This window comes from Tubulanus polymorphus, chromosome 8, assembly GCF_964204645.1.
Source record: "Tubulanus polymorphus chromosome 8, tnTubPoly1.2, whole genome shotgun sequence".
Classification (NCBI taxonomy): Eukaryota; Metazoa; Nemertea; class Palaeonemertea; order Tubulaniformes; family Tubulanidae; genus Tubulanus; species Tubulanus polymorphus.
The window spans coordinates 10,979,306-10,998,930 of NC_134032.1; the positions used below are offsets into that span (position 1 = coordinate 10,979,306).

The 19,625-nt window shown below is 40.3% G+C and overlaps 2 protein-coding genes across 2 annotated transcripts in view; one reads left to right on the forward strand and one right to left on the reverse strand.

Annotated features, from left to right (window-relative positions):
* The first annotated feature begins 714 nt into the window (after nucleotides 1–714).
* Nucleotides 715–2,247, forward strand: LOC141910351 (thrombospondin-related anonymous protein-like). Its single transcript, XM_074801086.1, has 4 exons — nucleotides 715–820; nucleotides 1,035–1,201; nucleotides 1,311–1,478; nucleotides 1,831–2,247. The coding sequence occupies exons 1-4, from the start codon at nucleotides 715–717 to the stop codon at nucleotides 2,245–2,247; spliced, it is 858 nt and encodes a 285-aa protein (XP_074657187.1).
* A 499-nt stretch (nucleotides 2,248–2,746) lies between these two features.
* Nucleotides 2,747–19,625, reverse strand: part of LOC141910353 (uncharacterized) — a 100,610-nt gene continuing 83,731 nt past the window's right edge. Inside the window, exons 92-116 of the mRNA XM_074801087.1 lie at nucleotides 19,226–19,374; nucleotides 18,967–19,141; nucleotides 18,344–18,399; nucleotides 17,962–18,247; nucleotides 17,127–17,298; nucleotides 16,570–16,732; nucleotides 16,009–16,184; nucleotides 15,312–15,506; nucleotides 14,574–14,777; nucleotides 13,884–14,090; nucleotides 13,334–13,462; nucleotides 12,717–12,911; nucleotides 12,031–12,237; nucleotides 11,296–11,499; nucleotides 10,729–10,974; nucleotides 10,430–10,618; nucleotides 9,601–9,912; nucleotides 8,792–9,061; nucleotides 8,129–8,411; nucleotides 7,205–7,537; nucleotides 6,596–6,765; nucleotides 6,014–6,162; nucleotides 5,341–5,474; nucleotides 4,893–5,047; nucleotides 2,747–4,375 (exon numbers count right to left, since the gene is read on the reverse strand). Of these exons, the coding sequence (XP_074657188.1) occupies nucleotides 4,049–4,375; nucleotides 4,893–5,047; nucleotides 5,341–5,474; nucleotides 6,014–6,162; nucleotides 6,596–6,765; nucleotides 7,205–7,537; nucleotides 8,129–8,411; nucleotides 8,792–9,061; nucleotides 9,601–9,912; nucleotides 10,430–10,618; nucleotides 10,729–10,974; nucleotides 11,296–11,499; nucleotides 12,031–12,237; nucleotides 12,717–12,911; nucleotides 13,334–13,462; nucleotides 13,884–14,090; nucleotides 14,574–14,777; nucleotides 15,312–15,506; nucleotides 16,009–16,184; nucleotides 16,570–16,732; nucleotides 17,127–17,298; nucleotides 17,962–18,247; nucleotides 18,344–18,399; nucleotides 18,967–19,141; nucleotides 19,226–19,374 (5,086 nt within the window). The 3' untranslated portion in view covers nucleotides 2,747–4,048. The remainder of the gene's footprint in view (nucleotides 4,376–4,892; nucleotides 5,048–5,340; nucleotides 5,475–6,013; nucleotides 6,163–6,595; nucleotides 6,766–7,204; nucleotides 7,538–8,128; nucleotides 8,412–8,791; nucleotides 9,062–9,600; nucleotides 9,913–10,429; nucleotides 10,619–10,728; nucleotides 10,975–11,295; nucleotides 11,500–12,030; nucleotides 12,238–12,716; nucleotides 12,912–13,333; nucleotides 13,463–13,883; nucleotides 14,091–14,573; nucleotides 14,778–15,311; nucleotides 15,507–16,008; nucleotides 16,185–16,569; nucleotides 16,733–17,126; nucleotides 17,299–17,961; nucleotides 18,248–18,343; nucleotides 18,400–18,966; nucleotides 19,142–19,225; nucleotides 19,375–19,625) is intronic.

Sequence of the window (19,625 nt, forward strand, 5' to 3'; positions counted from 1 at the left end):
GTTCATCGTTTAACCTAATATATTTTCTAATACGAATTCAGAAAGGTCGTCGAAACCAACTTCAGTCGGTATCTGTCAGCTCTACCACATCCATACTCAAGAGACAACGCTTTTGTGCTTTGTAATGCTATCAACGTTACTCTTTAACTCGTGGACTCTTTGAGTTCGTACTTTAACTGAAAAAAATATATTAAAAAATAATAACGTGCGTTCAGAAATCGAGCCCAACTGGAGAAACACAAAACCCGGTTTCACGTCCTCTCAGAAACCTCGAAAACACCTGGCTGCAGTTCGTACAGTATAAATCACACCAATCTCTGCCAGACGAACATCAACTCCTGTTGACTTCCGAACGCAATACGTGCCGTGTACTTTTAAGGTAAGATTGCGTCATAAATGTCTTCACGATTTACTGGCCGCATCCTGTAATTCACCTATAAAAATTATAGAATTGTCTGCATGTGACCGTATTAAAAAAAAGAATGATGTCACCGCACAGGAGCCAGAAAAAAAATCTTTTGACCCCAATATTCTAGGTAAGGATACTGGGGTCAAAAACTATTTGTATCAGGTCCCTGTGTGTCACCGCTGTAAAGGGATGAAGCCATAGAATATCAAGGCGATCGCCATTTACTTCTGAAAAGAATTTCAGATAATATCTCCTTTTTTCTAATTACTATCTCCTTCTTGTTTTTAATTTCGCTCACAGCAAAGATGGCCGTAAAATTCTATGGAATATTGTTAGAAATTATGCTCCTGTTGGCGCCGATGGTGAGGGCGGCATCGGAAGAGGCTCCCGTTTTATCCGCTACGGAACAAGGTAAGAAGTAGATTCGCATGTATATGGATGCGTTTTTTTCACGCGCCTATTGTAACATCACTCGTTTCGATGTACTTTCCGAATCAGAACTAACTAGAAGAATCCGCACCGTCACACCTATCGTCGCATTTTAGCTAGAATTTACAAATACATGTACAATTAACGTCATTAATTGCTATCTAGTTAGTTAGTTTGTTTTCGCGATAATTTTTAGTATGTTTGAAGGCGACTGATGTTGTCCTTATGCTGGACCAGAGCGGGAGTTTGAGAAACGGAGAAAACGGCAAAGGACCAAACCGAATACCGGCTGTAAGGAAAGCAGCGGAAGACATCGTCAAAGGTCTGGCGCTTCCTGTTGGCAAAAATTCAGCAATTTACAGGGTAGGTAATGTGGTTCCATTGCATCTACATTGCTTTGAAAATTCGTTCAGAAATGTGAAAGTGGTTTTTTTCTTTATGAATATTTGTATTTCTAGATTGTTTTTTTTAGGTCGGGGTGTACATGTTTTCGGGAGCTGCTGAACAGCTCATAGTTCAACAAATGACCGATTTGAAAACTTTGCAAGACGTCGAAAATATCGTGACTAAAATCGAAACCGCAAACATTCACCACGGCCAGACACATATTGATACAGCGCTGAAGAATGTCCGCGAAAAGGTGAATATAGGGGCCGGATTTATAGACTGGTAACATCTCCACCCAAGGGCCCAGATTAAAGATAATACCAGTCCATAAAACCAAGCCCAGAGTCCGAGCCCCACAACAAAACGGAGATATTCAACTCCTCAATTACCAGTAATGACTCTGAATTGGACTCAAGTGCTGAATAAGGACCCAGTACAGCAGTCATGATTTGGCGTTATTTCTCAGCTTAAATCTGAGAAAATCTACATTTCATCTTTTTAATCTTCTTTAGGAATTGCTTCTCTAGGAATGGCCTAAAACCATCCGTGCATCCGTATTTATTTGACCAAAAAACCATCGCATAATATTGTTCTTCGTTTTTCAGATGTTGCCGAATGGTCGCCCAGATGTAAACAATGCAGTCGTATTGATCGCAGACGGTGAAATTTTTAAAGGGGACGATAAATTCGGCGTCGTAGAAGGCTTGTTGATCGAGCAGGCGGAAAAACTGCGCGACGACAAAACCCGCCTCATCGGGGTCGGGGTCGGAGCAAAACTGCCGAAATTCAGGGAGCAGTTGATGAAAGTGGTCAGTCGTCCGCTGAACGAAAACTACTTCGAAATAAAGGATTGGGTCAACGTCGAGAATTTTCTGGCGAAAATGATCGCGGCCACGTTGACATGTCCTCCGCCCGTGAATACCCCGGGTTGCAAGACCGACACTAGCACCACAACTGCCATACCCGCGACAACTGCAACTTCCTCTACAAATGAAAGAACGACAAGACGACCTTCGCTGTAATGATCTACATTATGATATGATATTCGCGAAATAAGCACATGCTTCTGAAATGTGTATGCGTTCAAATATAGAATAGATTTAAACTGGTGAGTGTGGTTAACAAAACTATCCGTTAATGAGGTATTAAACATTAGTAGTCATTTACGTAAAAACGTTGACAGTTTTTTATTAGTTCACATTTTCACCGTCAATGGTGTATTTAGAGGCAGCACGAGACGGTCCGGGTTTACCTTCCATCTAAACTTTACTGTGGCAAGCGAGCAATAAGTTAGTTCACGCTTTCGTCGCTAATGGTTTATCGTGAGGCAGCACGTGACTGTCGAAATCTGAGACGGATTGATATTCCTGCTGTGGCACGCGAGCGATAAAGAATACGCACGACGAATTTTTAAATCCAACAATCTTATATCTATATTAGAAATAACTGACCAGTCACAAAAAACAAAGAAAAAGCCAAATAAACGAGAAAAAAAAAATTGCTAATTGCAATTCTACAAAATTTTATTTAAATCTGAACATAATGTATATTTGCACCCATGATAATTTATTCAATCCCCTTCAAAAACATAACCGTTGAATCCCAAACAGTTTTAACATTATAAACAGATGGGACGGAAGGAATTAATTAATTAAATACAAATAGGAAGAAAAATCTCCATCTTTACCCCGCAATCATTTTTAAACATTAAACATTCCCCCCCCCCGACATTCCTTCGATACAAATGATAATTTTTTTCCACTTTTCTAATACTCCTCATATTATGATCTTAGTTAAATTTTCGATCATAATTTTTACCAAAAAAAATCATATTACAAAGCCTTTTTATAAAACTATCACAGATAAAAATGAAAACAATTATTTTCGAATTCTTGGACGGATTTATAGATCATCAACCCCAAGAAATTAACCCCCTCAATGCAATTCGCTACTTTTTTTTCCACTAATCTACATTATGATTTAAAGTTCAATCTATTCAGTCGTAATTTGTAAGAAGAAAAATCATGTTATTTTAATTATCACAGATAAAATTGAAAATGCCCATTTTTGGACGGATTTCTTGACTATGAAAATTGAAGTCAACTCTTAAGTATTCGTGGAGGGGTCTCCATAGGTTAAATGATAGGAAACTTAGGTACAATACACTCCGCCTTAATCGATATCTGTCAACTCCTGTAAGCTCAAGTTAGTGAATTTAATTCGGATTAAACGTTTGGTCCATTTAACCTGGAACCACATGAACTATTATTCGTAATTAGGATTTATTTAATTCGAAGAATCTGGGCAGTCAAATCCGAATTAATGAGTTTTACTGTAGTTCATTTCAAATCATTCAACGCATTTCGCCCAAAAATGAAACTCATCTATCCCTCTGATTCACAATTTCCAGTTTTCGATGTCCAGTGAAATATATGAACAATAACTGAATAAGGCAGAGTTTACTGTCAATATAAAGATCCATTGTTTTCACAGCTTAACCCTTTCAGTGCGTCTACACCGCAGTGCGGTGTATAAATCGGTGGTGGATTTTGCTAGTACACTGCACTGCGGTGTATTGATGTAATTAGTAATTATCTCTCTTGAAAAATGGCAGCACCAGTCAAACATAGTGAACTATAAGTAACTAACGATACACCGCACCACGGTGTAGACGCACTATAGTGGTATTCCGATTATTCAACACACTAAGGATGAATCTTCAAAATTTTTTAGATTATCTCCAGCACTATAGGGTATTGATTAGTCAGCACTGAATGGGTTAAATCAATCGTCTCATTTTTTGGCTTCGCTCGTCACTTCATTTCATTCCTGCTTCGCGTTCAGTTTGTCGCGTTTACTTTCGTACTCGGCTCCTGTGTCTTCTAACTTCTGCAGCGTTCGCGATTTCTGCAGTTCGCTACTGGTCAGTTTTTCTCGCGCCGCGGTCAGTCTCTCTTTCGTCTGTTGAAGCTGGTTGCTTAGCGATCGCCGAGCAGCGGCGGAAGGCGCTTTCGTGAGCAGCTCCGTCCCCGACGCGACTTCCTGTTCGAGATCAGAGATCTCTTCTTTTATGGCAAGTACCGACCGCGATTGTCGCGCAAAGTCGCTGTTCAATTTATCCAGGTTATTTTCCAGTTCCACAATTTCATCCTAAGTAAAATAAAGGAAATTCAGTCAACATAATTAAAATACAGTTGAACCCCTTACGATTCCGTTTAAGATGAAACCCATTTATTACATTGATTTCCAGCAAGTCCCAGTTAAGATATCTATAGCAATCCAGATTTGATAATCTTGACAATCCAATTCAGATAATTAAACATTTAACCCAACAATTTCACTTTTGCCCACAAATTTCGTATTAGCTATAGATTCCACTTAACGCAAAGTTTCACTGTGAAGTTGAAGAAATTTCACGTTTCAAAAAGATCCAATTTGAGCGGAGTCTGTACTGTACCATCCAACAAGCTTAACCCAGACAAAATTTGTCTTAGTCCAAAAAACCAGGATGGAGTGATTAATCGGACAAACGTTCGCAATCGAAAAGCTCCGAGTTGAGGCGATTCTACTCAGTATCCAACTCAGATATCACACGCTCAATATGGTTCATCGCCCTCAGAATGGTCCAAAACGGTTTTATCAGTTCAAATACATTCCATTTAATTACCTTCAAGAAATCTCCTGAATGTTTCTTTCGATCGGCGGTTTTCACTTGTTTTGGATTCTGTTCGGACTCGACGAATTTATGCCACAAAGCCGTACCACTCATATTGACCGCATCAACCGAGGTCAATTTCGGAGTTTTTGACTTTTCCCCCATTCCTAAAATACGAACAAACATTTTATCGATTACTTTTCAATGAATCATCGGAAAAAAGAAACCTGCACTTGAAACTGGATTCATTCAGGAAGATCCTGATAAAAATCTTGCTTATCTAAATTAAGCCACAGCATCACATTTGATAGTGAATGGATAAATCCAGTATCAATCACCAAACTTAGTATCCCAGTATAATATCACTAGTCCCTCTGGATTAAGCAGATTCTATTATTCAAAATGTAACTATTCCTTCAAAATATGAATCGTCTTCCCCCATTTTCCTAACGTTCGTTACCTTTCATATTCAGCAGTCGGTGCTCGACGGAACGAGAAGAACCGTGCGACCGCGCGCTGTTGATTTTATCTTCAACTCGTCCGAGGTGTTCGCCTAGTTTACTGGTCGAACTGTATCGAGAATACTTCGCTAACCTGAAGGAAGTTGAAAATGGTGAAAAACGTCGCCAATGATATTGAGCGTGTCGCTTGTAGTGGTCATTCATAGAAAACAGGACCCAGTTCTACTAGTTGTGGGTTAAGATTAAACTAAAATCTTAACTCAGAGAACTCAAACTCGCAACAGTTGGATGCCAGTAACAAAGTAAAATGTTTCAATGAAACACGAAATGCAAATGAATCAGCAATCCTTGGGGCAAGACCTTCAGTAACTTTTCAGTGCACATCAAACAAGTCAAATCAGTAAAAGTTGACGGAAAATGCTATGGCAGTAGATATTGTATGAATTATAAAATAACAAGATATCATTTCTATAATTACATGCATTACGTTTTTACGAAAATCCCCAGTGAAAAACAAATATTGACTAGTCCCAAGATAAAATGAGGATGGTTTGTCCTTGGAAAATACCGGGAAATAGGTCAGGGTGGCGGATGGGTTGACTCTATTATTCTTATTCAAGGAGTGCTACATCGTAGGGTACAGCACTTTGAGAATCACACATTCATTCTTACCTTTCTTGTATTCTTTGTTTGTTAAATTCGATTCCATCGACGTCTGTCGCCGGTAGCAGACGCACGTCGAGCAATTCATCGACGACATTCTGTTTATCGGCCTCGTTGTGACAATCGCCGAACAGCGATTCAAGCACCGCGTTCGTCGCCTTACCGGCGTCCATCTGTAAAATAATAATTGATACCTCAAAATTTTTATCTGAAACATCCCGAAAAAAGTAAGTTTTCTTTTGTTTGCCCCATCATTTGAACTCAAATCGATATACAATTTTCACTCATTCTTATTTCTTTCCATCCCTCTAAGATCTTATGAGAAAAATTGAGGAAATTATTGCCATTTTTCTCTATTGTCCCTAGTGGTAAAATAATGATAATTATAATTATAAATAATAAATAATGATAAGTAATAATAATCATAATAATAATAAAATAAAATATGAATATGAATGAAATATCTTCTCTCGCTCCCTTCAACCTTCCACTTTTTCCTGAAAAAATCCTAGCTTCAATTACTAGGAAATGGCATCAGCAAATCTTTGTTTCACGATTACATGTACTTCCAACTTGTCTAAAGTCTTGAACAGCTTCAATGAATCTACGCAGACCTGATCTTCTTCTTACCTGTTTGTCCGCAGTTGTCAGAGGCGATGCCGACCTTCGATAACGAGCGAAGAACAGATCGTCGCAGACGACGGTCAACGCTCGATAGAATTCCTTCACGAATTCAGGATTAGTGTCATCGCGTAAATCACCTACGGACCGAGAATACATCGAACGATTATTTATAACCCAAGACATGTATTAATACTGTAACCATAAACGCGGTTTTTGCAGCGGTAAGGCCAGGATAAAAAGGAGTACTGAGAAGGAATTTTTCCGCAATTTTAGACCCAAAAGGAGGGACTTTTTGACCGAGAAAGAAATACTTTCCTCTAAAGTGAGGACCCAAGAGGAAGCAGTTTCCTGTATATTCAATCTTACTGACAAATGAATTACCAGACCGAAGTAATCAAATACTTCAACAGTCAAATTCGCGAAAAAAATACACGAAAATGTAATTTGGAAGGACTTGTTCACCAAAAGGAAGGACTTCGAGTCAAAAAGAAGGACAAAAATGATGTTTTTCAAAATGAAGGACAAAGAAGAACTGCTGGAAACCCTAATTGCAACTACGATGTCTGTTACCCTCACCTGCTTTGATATGAGCGAGCGTATGCACGAGAACCAGCACGAACTCTCCGACCGTGTCGAGTCTCGCCGTGCGTACGTACAGAATGCGATTATTCCCGTCGTAGTAGAACGAATTTCGATACGTGTTTCGCGCGAGGTTTGAATTTGGCGGTATCGCGTCGGCGAGCAGCAGCATCAGCGGCGCGTGTTGACAATGCGCAGCGACCAGGTCGACGACGAAACAGCCGAATTTATAAACGACGAACGACCGCGCTTGGAGTTTGTTCAAGTCAACGGCGACCAACTCGGCGTCGTCGCACCACTCGGAATCGCGTCTGTCAATGTAACCTTCACCTGCAAATATAGCGGTACCTTTTGCAAGTATAAAGTAGTTAATCTAACAAGTATGTGAACTAACAACAATCACATCATCATAGAGGTATGCTTATTATTTGAAGCATGGAGGGTGGAATTTTTCAAAAATTTTCAAACTATCTCTAGCACTTAAGGGTAGGCCTATGAATTGTTCAGCCCTGAAAGTCGTCTCAGTTTTAAGTCGTCTCATTTTTCAGTTGCCAAATTGTATCTCCGCTTCAATTTACTAAGTGTAAGTCATCATTTGGATGGGAAGTCAAAATATTGGCCCCCGACTACGATGACTTTGACCATTTCAACTGTTACCACAGTTCCACAGTTTCGGGCTTCAAAACTGGAACATTCTGGACCCAATTCCACAGTTCTGAATTTCTGAATTGACTGAGATTAGACAAAACATCGAAAATGAACTAATTTCAACTCAGAGGTAACTCTAACGCAGATCTGTGGAGCCGGTCTATGTTGAGGAAGAGTCTGTCAAAAGTCCAAATTCGTTCTTTTTCAAATATCCAAACCTTTCTAAATTTAACTCATAATCACGAAATAACCCCGCCCGTATTGCTATCTTACCGGCGGCCATTTTATGTCCACTGCCACCGATTCCTCGGCTGATATTCTTCTTGAGTTGTTCCAGTTTCTGATACAGCGGCGACGACATCAATAACATCGCCAGTTCGGCCTCATTGAGGGGAGCGGCCATTGCGTACGACGCCGGCATTGCCGACACCTCGTCGGTCGACGTAGGCACAATAACGGGTGACTGATCGAACTCGGCCGCTGGAGGTGGCACCGAGGTTCCCGGCGGTTGAGACATTACGTGATCGACGTTCAAACTTTCTCGCAAATTCAAAGCCTGAAAAAAAATTATCAGAGGTATTATTCGAGTCTCACACAATTGACTTGCTTTTACCCCGACTTTTGCCTAACTATTCCCTGACCATCAACGTTGTTTTCCCCGACTCAAAATGCTGAGAATCCGATCAATTAAAACATCCAAATATATAAAACATAGACAGAAACTGTTTGATTCTAAGCTCAATCTAACTACCTGAACGAACTTCCCTCACTTTTCCCTGATTTTTAGCTTTTTTACAAAATTCCCCGACTATTCTCGGAGTTTTCTAAAGAAAAGAAAATTCCCTGACTTTTCCCTGAATTCTCTGATTTGCAGGTAAGTGGCCACCCTGTCGCACAAACAAAATCAAATTTCAATTTCCACGTGAGAAATCTTACCTCATCTGTTTTCAACTGATCGATTTCGCTGCGTTGTTTTTCGGCCACTTCGCGTTTACGATCGTCGACCGTCTGCTGCAATTCCGTCTGCTTCGTTTTCAGTTTTTGCTCGCGGCGTTTTCTCAGTTTTTCCTGTAAGCTGCTCTGCATGCGCATTTGATCGGCGTCCATTTTCGCCGCCAAACGTTTCACATCTTTGTCGTGGTCGTCGATCAGTTTCTGCTGCGCGTCTTTTCCGGCTCCGTCTGCTGCTAACTTCTCGAGATCACCCTGAATGAAATGGAATACAGCCCCATTAAAATTACTTAGAACCAGCTCGGCCCAAAAACCCTAGGTTTGACGGGTTGAAATAAGAATTATATTTTGAAAGGAAATGGCTAAAGATTTAGTTTCCGAATGAAATTCAGGGATTTGTTCCATAGTTATTATGGCTTAGACTTAAGACCATAGTCTAAGACTATCTTTAGTTCTATAGCCAATCTAATGATTTAAGACCAGTCTTAAGATTTTACCACTTTTGGACCTTTGGAACTCGTCTCAGGGTTAAAATCAACCAACATTTGTGGAACTGGGTCTTGATGTCTGCGGAACTGAGGATCTGGGAAACTGGATCCAGATATCTGGAATTGCGGAATTTGAAAAATGGGTCTTGATGTCTGGGACTGCGGAACTGAATCCTGGTGTCTGGAACTGTGGATGGGTCCTGATAACTTGAACTGGAGAACTAGGTGCCGAGTGTCTGGATTGCAATAAACTTTGTATTGAAGCCAAAAATCCATGGTTTTATGAAGATCGTGAATGTACCGTACCTTAAGTTTCTGTTTTTTCTCTTTGATCAAGTCGGCTTTGCGTTTATTCAAAGATTCCAGATTTCGATTTTGACGTTCGTTCTCTTTCTGTATTTCATCCTCCAACTGTTTGTTGAACGCTTCCATTTCTCGTTGGACGCGTTCTTTCTCCGAGCGTTCGAACTCCTTGCGTTCGTCGTGCAGACGTCTCTCGCGGTCTTCGCGCTCTTTCTCCAGTTGGTTCTTGATCTCCTCGAGGTTTTCGGCTTTCTCGACTGCGTCTGCCGCCTGTTCGCTTCCCGGAGCAAACTCGCGCAACGCTTCGGCAAATTCCTGAATTTCAACGAAAACAATCAGAAAATGTTTTCACACGGACCCGTTACTGATCGGAAGGGTCACTTCTTAGGTATATTACAAAATTACACAAAACTTAAAACTCTTCATGCTTTATGGAGCTGGAGGTGTGTTGCTAGGGGTGGATCCAGGATGACAAAGATCTTGGGAAATAAGGGCATCAATTTGTCGAGGTGATGAAACTGGTTGTAAAAAGTTGAGACTATTTCCAGTCTTGATGAAAATATCATTGAGAGAAACCCTCAATTTAATCAATCAATTTAATTCTATCAATTTAAACAACTATTACTGTTTTTTTCTCACACGGTTCGAGTTTCTCTCAATATGATGATACTGGTTTGTAGTTGTAAGCCAGAAAACCAGGGTGGAACTGCCCAAGAAAATTTCGAAACCATTGCAAACATAGTATTTACGGATCTGGTGAACTCTCTGAGGAGATTTTCAAACTGTTGTTTAATTTCTACCCGTATATGGGTTACCGGTAAGTCCGTTTTACCTTGTAGTGATTTTCTTTCAGTTCGAGTTTCGCGCGCGCGTACCGCACCTCCCAGTCGCACGACGCAGCGCGTTCCGCGTCGTCCATATCGCGTTTTTGTTGATCTTCGAGTTGAGACAATTCGATCTGTTGTTTATTCAACAGTTCCGCGCGTCTGTTCTGATAGTCATCCGGTGACAAGTTCTGCTTCTAAAAAAAAATTTATTCTGATTGCAGATATATTGATGCATTGACTAAGCATTCATAACTTATGTAGAACATCCCACAATAATGACTTAAAACCTTCGAAGAAAATATACCTGGAGATCGGACATTTGTTTTTCGTGTTGCGCGATCAGGTCGTCTCGTTTTTGTTCCTGTTTCGCCGACAGCTTACTCAAAGCTTCGTCGACCATCAAACGCTTCTCGGCGGCGAATCGCGAATCGAGGTCGTTCATTTCTTGCGCTTGTCGTTTGGCGAGCACAGCTCGAATGACCTTGTCGCTGTCTTCGACGCCGTTTTCTCGAATTCCCTCTTTCATCGCGTCTTTTTCCGCCTCTTTCACCTGTTTTCGACGAGAATATACGACCATAGCGAACAAGGAACGAACTTAAGATTTCAATGAGGGACTGTGTCCATCAAAGATGTTCACACAAAATTTCGAAATTCTGTATGTAAACTATTTCTCCTCTAATTCAAAGTTGAGAAAATCATCCGTGTAATGCACTATAATTTCTTCTGGCTTACAGGAATTAAGATGTCTGCATCCAAACAGCCCCTAGCCCCTATCCTTGTCTACCAAAGTCCAAAGTTCACAAACCCCCCTCAACCTTTGACGCCTTTTATGGACAGCCCCTGAGCTGGAAATTTTCACAAAAATATTTACCTGTTTCGTCTTCACTTCATTGAGTTCGTCCTTCTGTGCGAGTACTTCTCGCGTCAGCAGTATTTCCTGTTTACGTTGAAGGTCGTTGAGGCGTCTGCGTCGACGTTGCTCGATCTTGTCGCGAATCGCCAGTTTTTGCCGCGACTGCTCCAGGTCCAGGCGAGCGGCCAAATCTTGCATCTCTTGTTCGTGGGCCGCGAGTAGCTAAAAAGGAAAAGATATTCATAGCTCAAACAAAAAAATTCCTTTTCATCAGAATTTCTATTTTCAGGTGTCTATCAAATGGAAATTTCAAGATAGAGAAAATCTATTTTAGGTCGAATAAGTTGGATTTCAAGACCGAATGAAATCTTGTTAGGTAAAGATTGGACAGGGTGGCCTCACTTTAGACTTGCTTTTTCCCCGACTATTCCCTGACATGCATGTTGCTTTCCCTGATTGATCTGCTTAGAATCCAATCAATTAACAGTCAAATACGTAAGACATGGACGAAACTGTTTGATTTTAAGCGCAATCTGGCAACAAATCTCAACAAATTCTCCTGATTTTCGGCTTTTTTCTAAAATCCCTGACTTGTCCCTGATTTCCAGGTAAACAGCCACCCTGTTGGATAGCTGTATTTCAGGCAGTTGAACAATAGCATTTCACTCAGGCTCTTTTACCACTACCGTGGTGAATCTGTCAAAAAACATATTCTAAACTACTCAAGGCTCATAGATAAAACTCAGAACTTACAGCAGCCATTTCCTCGTCAGTGAGATCGCTTCTAGATTGTATTTCAGCCGCTTGTTTGTTGCGTTTCTCGCGTAAAACTTTCTCCCTGTCATTCGATAATTCCGTCAATTTTTCAGTCTCCTCGCGACGAGCTTCCTGCTCCAGTTTTTCCTTCATATCCCGGCTTTCGGATTCCTGTTGTTTTCGAAGTTCTTCATTCGTTTGTTCCTGAGAAAGATTCATCGAATATATGAAAATCAAATGGAAGATGAGTTGGCATTATGTAAAGATTAAAACCCATTTTTAGGCTGAACTGGGCCAAAGTCTGTCTGCCTGGAAAAATTCGGTCCGTAGAACTAAACCAGACATGAAGTCCGCCATTCTCAAGAGGATTAGTCTTGAGCCATTAACTTGGGCCATAAGTTTCCTTAATTCAACCGCTGTAAGAAAGTCTGGCTGGTGTGGCCAGACATATACCGGTAGTCTATCTGCCTTAGTCCAGCCTATGAACGATTTTATGGTTCACTGTTACCAATCGGATCACTAACTCTCCCTTTCATGACTAGACTATCAACCCCCAACCCCATCCCTATTTTTTCAACGGAGTTGCACTGTTCTCAAGAACGCTCTTTTTGAACAGAAAGATTGGAGACTTATGAAACCTGCTTCATTCCTGAATAAACTTTTCACACGCGTGCTCACGTTACCTGTCGTTTTATGACCGCTTTCTCTTCCATACTTTCAACGATTTGCATTTCGGGCATTCTAATTGTCGGATCTTGCACAACCGATGTCTGTTGCATCTGTAGATTCTGTTCAGCGATAAACTGTCGGGACGATTCCTCTTCTTGTTCGCGTCGAGCTTTAGCGAGTTTCCTAGAACGCTGAGCGGCTATCTTACCCTATACATACACAGCAACAGTATGAATTATTGACGATGATAAAATATTCGTGTTTGAAACACTAGATAGGCCATTTGCGGTCAAGGATTAGGTTTTCTGACAGATAAGTCTACAAATCTAAGACCAATCTTTAGATTTTGTAAAATCAGTTTCACACAGTTATATTGCATCAGCAATCTAACAATTCAAGACCAGTCTTTTAGCTAGCACATTTTAGTTCTATTAAACCAATCTAAAAATTTCAGACAAGTCTTAGCTCACTTTTAGTTCAACAACCAGTCTGACAATAATTCAAGACCAGTTTAGCTCTAACATGGTTCTATAATCAAGCAAACAACTTAACATTTTGAACTGAAGTCCTTACCACTTTATAGGAGGTACTGCTGTAATTTCACAGATATTTCAGTTGCTCGCATACTTACCTGAATTTCGTTGATCTGTCGGTCGCGTTGACTTTCCAAAACTTGTTCGAGATTTTCAGCGTTTTTGCGATAGTGATCGAGCATTTTTTGCATGATCACATCATCAACTTCTGGTTTCTTTTTCGGCAACTGAAAGAGAGTGTGTTATTAAGAAATTGGGGTTTTGTCAAATTTTACCACAAATAAACTCCCAAAAATTTTGATGTATAATCAAGGTGGCCACTTCAGACTTTTTCCCTGACATGCACTTCGTTTATCCCTGACTCAATCTGCTAAGAATCCAATCAATTAACACAGTCTAATTTGTAAGACATAGACAGATCTGTTTTGATTTTGTGCCCAAACTAGAAATCTCAACAAATCACCCCGACTTTTCCATGATTTTGAGCATTTTTACAAGATTGCCTGAATTTTTTCAAAGAAAAGAAATTACCCTGACTTTTCCGCCATTTCCAGGTAAGTGGCCACCCTGATAATCTATTACAGGCTTTGTTGAAATAATATTCGAATAAGATTTTTCAAAGAAGCACCGAGTCCGAACGTTTCCTACCTCGGTAAGAATTTCGCGGTGAACGTCTTTCACTTCTTTGATGAAGTCGTTGTCGATATTTTCGCTGACTTGTTTCAGATGTTCGGCCTCCTCAGCGTTCAACGCCGCCTGTTCCGACTCGACCTCCAGTTTGTGACGTCTGCTCAAAACGGACATTCGCCGTTCCAGTTCGCCGTGTTTACCCTCTTGAATCAGTTTCGTCGACAGCTGAATAATTGAAATAATTCAAAGGTTAGTTGAGCAATTTTCGCATTTCTGTATAATAAAATTTTTAACTTTTTTCATATTTCTTCACATCAAATGACAGGATTTTTCATACCAAAAACGGAATTTTTCACACTAAATATTTAAGAGATTTCTTCCTTTTTGATGAGATAACGTATATGCAAGAAATGCATCTTTAAACACGTTTAAGACAATGTAACAATTTTGACCTGTAATCGAGGTATAAAAATCAATGACTGACACTAGACTACATGTATCATGCATGAACTGTCTAGGGTCAACGCAGCGCCCAGAGATAAAACAACATATACAGCCTATAAGGAAAACGAGACAGAAATTTTCTAACCAAAATTTCACCAGAAATTTTCACATTTAATTTCACATTTATCACATGCATCCTCATCCCACTTCCATCAATAATTGTGAGCTAAAAAAATCATCTGCGCAATGATAAATTCGCCATACCTCCATTTTTTCAGATTCGTGGTCCTTTTTCAGATCAGTGATTTTTTTCGAGCGTCTGTCCCTCGCCCGACGACGTATTTTATCGAGCTGCGAACGTTGCCGCGTCTGCCACTTGGTCTTAGCCTCGTTCTCACGTTTATCGAGCATGCCCAATGTCTCCGCTTTGTCACTTTCCGTTAAAACGCCATCTTGTACGAGATTTTCCTATTCGCGATTTGAAAAACAATATTTCTAAACAAGATTTTTAAAATTCCATTTTCCGAAAACTAGCGACTCTAGCAATTTTTTGTTCTAAGCAGTTTGAAAATGGATCATTCTTGATTTTTATCGGAGAGGTTTATTTGACTAAAAGAAAACCGTAGGAGCTGGAAACCAATTTCATAAATCAGTTTTAACTTTCAACCCATTAACGGCTAGGCCTTATGAACTTGTTTGCATTCTAAGCCCAGGGCTGGCTGGTTTCAAGGACAAGTCTTAAGGGAGGTGGATCAGGGGGTGGATTTGATCTCTTGTCCGATTACCTTTGGTACTAAAGTTAAAACCAACCCGTAGTTTACAGAAGTTAATTCTAATCTAACTAATGTAACTTCCAAAAAAGTTTGCAACAATAAACATATTTACTCATTAGAAAATGAGATTTATACTGCTCTTGCTAAAAGTATGGATTTTCAACTAATTCCAATCTATATACGTATACAGTTTGGCCTGGGCCATGAAAACAGAATCATATCAACTTACGATTTGATCCTTCACGTTTTCGGACATTTGAACCACTTGTTCGCCGGTCGTCTTGTTGTGCGCTTCCATTTCAGTTTTCGCGACGTTCGCTTGTTCTTCGAACTGCAGTGATTGTTGTATGAGCTCCTGGGCAAGGATCTTCTCTTCGGACACGTCGGACAGTGCCAGCGGAGGCGGTAGCCCGCAATCTTTAGCCTTGATAAAAAAACAACCGGAAATTGTCAGATAACTTGAAAACTTTTAACAAGCAAATCTCAAAAAATGTCTTTGTTATTCTTTTCAACTAAAATTGCATCATTCTCCTGTGCCAACTGCCTATCATTTTTTCTGTTTTTCATACATATTTGGCCATGACGCGAGAAATCCCGCAATGATTGATTCAGTCAAAGATAAAAAATTCTTGAGTAGAAGAGAATTCTTGTTGAGCAACTTTTCGGCTAAACACTATCAGCCATCATCAGGCGTACTTTAAGTACTCAGGCGTACACAATCAGACATCACAAGTACACCTGACACAAGAATTTTTCATCTTTGACTGAATCATTGTGGGACTTCTCTCGTCATCCATCTTACACAAATAGTGTGTATCTTCTCTATCTTCTCGACTCATTTGGCCATGACATCAAAAGTTATCTTGTACTGCATCTTACGCAATAGAAATTAGATTTTCTAAAATTGTTTCACCGGCCGTACGAACCTCTATGACGTGTTTGTCTCTGAGATTCGCCTCCTTTTTGCGACGTCGTTCCGCGAGTTTCAATTTCAAATCAGCTAAATGTTTCTGTTTGTTCGAGTCCATTTTCGCGTTCAGTTTCTCGAGCTCCCGTTCGTGCCCGGCTAGAATGGCGTCTACCTCCGCCTCCGACAAATCGCCTAGAATGTATCGAACAGTATTTATAATCACTAACTCAAAACTCTTTACTGACACCTGAAAATGGTGGCGCCACTTTTTCGCCCAATTACAAATTCTACAAATCATAGAGTTTTTCCTGATTTTTCCATGTAATTCACACAGAATACCCCGAGTGAATAAAGAGTAATTTCTATGGTTAGAATACTATAATTCATTCATTTTTCATTGAATCACGTACCGATAAAGAAACAAGTGGTCAATAGCATTATCCGAATTCCCTGAGTTTTCGGGGATTTTTGCAAAATTTGCCAAATTCCCTGAGTAATTTTCCCTGATTTTTTGGATTCCCTGAGTTTTCCAGCTTTCCAGGTCAGTGGCCACCTGTAAGACCCACAGTAAACCCACCTTGTAATTTATTTGCAAGATCTTGGGACAATTCTTTCATTTTGTCATTTCTGGCAGTTTCCGACTCAGCGACCGCCTCTTCAAGCGCCTTCTCTTCGCCGGTCATCAGCTCCTGTTCCAACTTCTGTTTTTCGGCGTTTTGTTGCCTTAGCAATTCACCAGCCTGTATTCAATAACAAGAATTGTTATCTATCTTTTATACCCATGCATCAAGGATACAGTTCTATCAAAAATATCCATCACAATAGTACAATTTCTATCTCAATATGAATACGTGCAAAATCTTTGCTGAACATGAAGCAAAAAGCTTCTACTATTGCTTCAAACTATTTTCATTGGGCCAATTCCATAATCACAATGCTGCATCCAGTTTAACAGCTGATAGATAAGTTTGCCTCAAAGTGAGTTAAGATAGTTACGGTAGCTTTGATAGTCTTAACCCTTGTATTGAATTCTAAGAATTCTGAAACTTAAGAACCAGTCTTAGAGTCAACAAGTATCTAAACCCGACTCCAGAGTCAATTACACTCGTAACTGTGCTTATCCAAAGCTCTTACCTTTCCGGTTGGTACATGTCTGTTGACGGTCACTGTACCTGGGTCGCCTGTTTTCAGTTTCTCGAGCAGAGCCTCGCTGATCGGAAGGCTACCAGTGTTAAGCTGGTTCAATAATAACTGGACGGCTTTCATCAGTTCAGATTCACGATTGCTCGCACCGGTGAATTTATACCTGAAATGGTAACGATCAATTTCTTCGTGAAAATGTAGGCCCAAATCCAGAATTAGAAGTTAAGATCTTAAGAGTTAACTAATGAAAAATGAACTAATTTTAACACACTCACAACTGCCGAACTGGGTCATAGCTTAGATATTTGATTCAACAAAATATTAGGAATTTAAAATGAACTATAACTTTGACCAACAGACTTTTAGACTTTGAAATTTGAATAGCTCTGGATGAATTCATTCATTTCCAATGGAGTACCGGTACTGACGACGCAACTATGGCATGCAGAATTTCCACCATAAACCGCCAGGTTCGCTAGTGTACAAGACAACTGGATTTCTTCTCAAACTCAATTGAAATCTAACAATAATTTCTCAATGCAAGTTGTGTACGAAAATTGTGCCACGATTAATCTGCATTTATCTAGATGCGTTTTGCCTAATTTGTGGATTGGAATACATGTACTGAATATTGAGATCGAGTTAATCGAAAATGAACTTATTTAGTTCATCGATATCAAAGTGGTGCCAACTGATGGGATATCTCATCTGCTGGTACTACGCCATTGCTTTAGAGTGAAGTCTAAACCTATTATTGGGCGCCAGTTGGGAGGCTTGTTTTCCGCGACTCAAATCGAAATCAGAAATGGCAACTATTTCAATATACCTGGACTGATCCGCATCGCTACCACCGACGAGACTCCGTTGTTTTCCATCATCATCCCTCTGCAACTGATCTCCCAACGACGATGACGTTTCATATTTCGACGGATCGAGATTTTCGAGCATGTTTTTCAGCTCGTCGTTTTGCGAGCCGATTCGATCGTAGAATCCGCGCAGGTCTTGCTGGTGACGCGCCAACGACGACGCCAAGTGTAGATTCTGATCTTCGAGTTTATCGTACAAGACGCGAACGTTGAAATCTTCCAGTTCCTTGTCGGGCGACCATGCAACTTTGGAGAACGAAAAGGAATATCCGTTAGTCAGATGGATTGCTATAGTAATTAAACAATGAAGATCAAGACATTTTTAAAACAATTGGGTTTTACCTCCAGTTTTTTCAGCTCCATCTCCGCTTCCACGAGGGCCGAGCAATTTTGAGTCTCTAAAATTTGGAGAAAAAAACTTGAATCAATTTTGGTTCAACTTAAAATACATCGATAAAAACCTTTAGATTTTAGCTTAGAGCTTAGTAGAGTAGAATTTTTACGTCCCAACTGCAAGTAACAGTGTAACCCTAGTGGGTCTTAAGAGACGGCCAGGGCCTTTTTATTGCTTGTTATGACTCACAACCCGACTAAGTTAGCAGAGCTTAGTCCATGTATGTGTCTTGACAGTGAAAGCCAGGGACCAGGGACCTCCTCTAGTTCCCATTCCTCCACCCAACCGAGTTAACCACACAGGACTTAAGTGTTGTAGAAAGATAACTCTAGTTTGTTTGAGTTTATGTTTATGTGGTTTAACCATTTCCAGCCATATACGGTCACTATACAGCATTTTCCAATGTACAGTGCGTTCGACTCAATACTAACTACATTCAACGCTATAGGTGGTATTTCAGTCAAAAATTGCAATTTTCAACGAAAAGTATAATATTTTCGAGTTAAGAGTCAATACTAAACACCTAAGTATGCTCCCCAGTCAAGAAAGGTTTAAGGTTTGTATTACTCACTTGTTCCAGGCGTCTACGTCGTGGCGCAGATACGCCGGCACTGACGGCGGCGCTCCCAACGACCGATACTGCGGCTTCCAGTGTTTCATCGGGAAAATACCGGCGTCGCGAGGACGCCAGACGATCACCGCTACGACTAACAACAACGCGCAGGTCGCGAAGAAAGCGATTATTCCTAAAAATATATAAAATTCATGATTAAAGCATTTTTTCTGCGGCATAAACGACTTTCGAGTTTTCATTTCGAATTTTAGCTCACCGATGATTAAAGCCCAATCCGGTTCTTCGTTCGACGGTGTTTGTTTACTGACTCCGTACTGGGTCAACATGGCCGCCGTCTGCGGCTGTATCGCCGACTGACCACTCGGACACGTCGAGCCCTTCGCCTGAACGGTCAATATCACTTCGCTAGAAAATAAAAGCATTATTTGAAATATTGTATACTAACTAATGAGGGAATCAGTTCATGAATGAAAACTTTTGCCCAACCCAAAAAATAGGTGTATTTTTAATGAATTCAATTCTTAGAGAGTATAAGCTATGTTTCCTTAGCTCCTACAAGGAACACTAGTTTCAACCTATACGCACGACCAGACTTTTGAAGGGTGTGAATTTCCACCTACAAGGAGGACCAAGCCTCCAGAAGGATGACGGTTTCA

What these genes read in the sequence shown, in the direction of transcription:
- LOC141910351 (XM_074801086.1), top strand. Translation starts at nt 715, where the DNA reads ATGGCCGTAAAATTCTATGGAATATTGTTAGAAATTATGCTCCTGTTG. An exon ending in AAAATTCAGCAATTTACAGG is followed by an intron (nt 1,202 to 1,310) that starts GTAGGTAATGTG and finishes TGTTTTTTTTAG; the next exon opens with GTCGGGGTGTACATGTTTTC. An exon ending in TGAAGAATGTCCGCGAAAAG is followed by an intron (nt 1,479 to 1,830) that starts GTGAATATAGGG and finishes TTCGTTTTTCAG; the next exon opens with ATGTTGCCGAATGGTCGCCC.